General features: G+C 32.3%; 1 protein-coding gene across 1 annotated transcript in view; it reads left to right on the top strand.

The window, feature by feature from the left end:
• LOC107743908 (ryanodine receptor 3) overlaps positions 1–2,313 on the top strand; it is a 178,775-nt gene that overhangs the window by 21,201 nt on the left and 155,261 nt on the right. The window contains exons 10-11 of the mRNA XM_016557358.1: positions 1,747–1,846; positions 2,015–2,108. Coding sequence (XP_016412844.1) covers positions 1,747–1,846; positions 2,015–2,108 — 194 coding nt within the window. The remainder of the gene's footprint in view (positions 1–1,746; positions 1,847–2,014; positions 2,109–2,313) is intronic.

Raw genomic sequence — 2,313 nt, forward strand, 5'->3', positions numbered from 1 at the left:
GTGATGTAAGCATATTCATGTTTTTATTATAGTTTAAATGATCATCATCATTATTATTATTAATAAATAAATAAATAATAATATTAATAGTAAATTTTTAAATAATTTATTTAAATTTAATTTAATTTGTGTATTTAGTTAATTTTAATTATGTATTTTATTATTTTATGATCTTGTATACATTATGTATTTTTTATTTTATAGTTCAGAATACTATTTATTTGTTTATTAAATGTAATTGTTTATGCATTTTTTTATTTTATTTCCATATATCTATTAAGCTTTTCAGTGCTGTAAACATATTAATATTTTGTTTCATAGTTCAAATTCTTCTTTTAATCTCCTATTTAATCGTTTATTTTAATTTTATTTAATTATTTATATTTTTTTAATTATGAAATGTATCTATTTATTTATTATTTATTTATTTCCATGACTATTAAGCTTTTCAGTGCTGTGAGCATATTTTTGTTTTATAGTTCAGAATATTATTTATTTATTCATTCATTCATTCTCATGGCAATTATTTTATAATATTTTGTATTTAATTATTTAGATTTTATTTCTGTGACAAGTTTTCCAGTGTTGTAAACATATTTTTGTTTTATAGTTCAATATATTATTATGTAAATGTATTTATTTTTTGTTGTTTTATAGTTCAGAATATTTACTTATTCATGTATGCTTTTCAGTGCTGCAAGCGTTTGTTTTAAAGTTCATAATGTGCCTTTTTTCATCTTTCTAGTATTAATGCACTCTTTGAATGTCTGTCTGAGCATCAGCAGCTTCATACAGCAAATCCGTGATTGACACTTCCAGTATAAACCGCAGTCGCCTCTGAATGCGTGACTCATGAACATGTCTGCAGTGTGTTTGTGTGATCTCCTGTGAGATGATCCGCTCCGGATGGGCTCAGACGTGTCCAGCATTAGTCATTCATCCACAGGCTCAGTGTGGCTCATGATCTGCTTCCCATCTCTCCAGCAGCTGCTGTCTGATACATCTCCAAACGTCAGTGTATTAGTTAGAGGATGGTTAATTCTCTAGGTTATTCTGAATTTATGCAAGCGTATCCCATGATGCCAAGCTTCTCGGTTGTGGCCTCTGATGCAAACGCATTATGAGACAGACATGACACGGGAGGATGTGCTGCCATGGTAACCACTAATTTCGTTGACGAATAATTTTCGTTAGCGACATTTTTTTTTCACCGACGACAACGAGACTATAATGAACTAAAACTGTTTTTGAATGACAAAAACTATGACGTAAATCTATTGACATTTTCGTCAACGAATAAAAACGAGACGAAAATGTTAGGGAGGGACGATTTGGGAAGAGATTCATTCAGAACGAATTTGCTGCGTTGTTAGGAGGTTAGATGCGTACATATGAACCAGTGGGACATAAGCTAACATACACTTGCTGCACGTCACTTAAAACGTACAAAAATTTCAATATGTGGGAGTAAGAGAAGAGCAGACATATGGATAAATCTGACGACGCAAGAGAACTAAACTCGGTCTCCGGTTTTCTGAGCGCAGACACTGAAGCAAATTGACCCTTATATGACTGGTTTTGTGGTCCAGGGTCACATATTTAGCCGACTAAAACTAGACTAAAACTAAAAACAATTCAGATGACTAAAATATGACTAAAACTAAATGGCATTTTAGTCAAAAGACTATGACTAAAACTAAATAAAAATTTGCTGTCAAAATTAACACTGGCACCTGGTCTCCGCAGCATCTGTCTATATCCAACGGCAGCATCCAGGTGGATGCATCCTTCATGCAAACGCTATGGAACGTCCATCCCACCTGTTCAGGGAGCAACGTGGAGGAAGGTCGGTGGCTCTTAGTGCTGTTTAAGTCACTCATAACTAGTACTAGTACTGATAGTGACATGATGAGCCTCTAACAGTTAGTATTAAAGTTTTGTGTGTGTATCGTCGTTTAAAACGTCATTTGATTTACCTGACTGCTCATCATGCTTTTTTTCTTTCGTCCTATAGGATACCTTCTTGGCGGTCATGTGATGCGTCTCTTTCACGGGCACGACGAGGTTCTGACGATCCCGGGATCTGATCAGAGTGAAGAAGAGCAGAGGTAGAAACCTTCATCTCGGCACTGAAATTTTAATATCAGTGAGATACTAATGTAGTTTTTATTAGAATTTTTTTTTATTTTCTGTTTTCATTTTAGTTAAAGTTTTAGTAATTTTGTTGTTGTTTTCTTTTTTTTTTCAGGTTCATTATTAGTGTTTATATATATATATATATATATATATATATATATATATATATATTTTTTG

This window comes from Sinocyclocheilus rhinocerous, unplaced genomic scaffold (assembly GCF_001515625.1).
Source record: "Sinocyclocheilus rhinocerous isolate Xijiao unplaced genomic scaffold, SAMN03320098_v1.1 scaffold1068, whole genome shotgun sequence".
Taxonomy (NCBI): Eukaryota; Metazoa; Chordata; class Actinopteri; order Cypriniformes; family Cyprinidae; genus Sinocyclocheilus; species Sinocyclocheilus rhinocerous.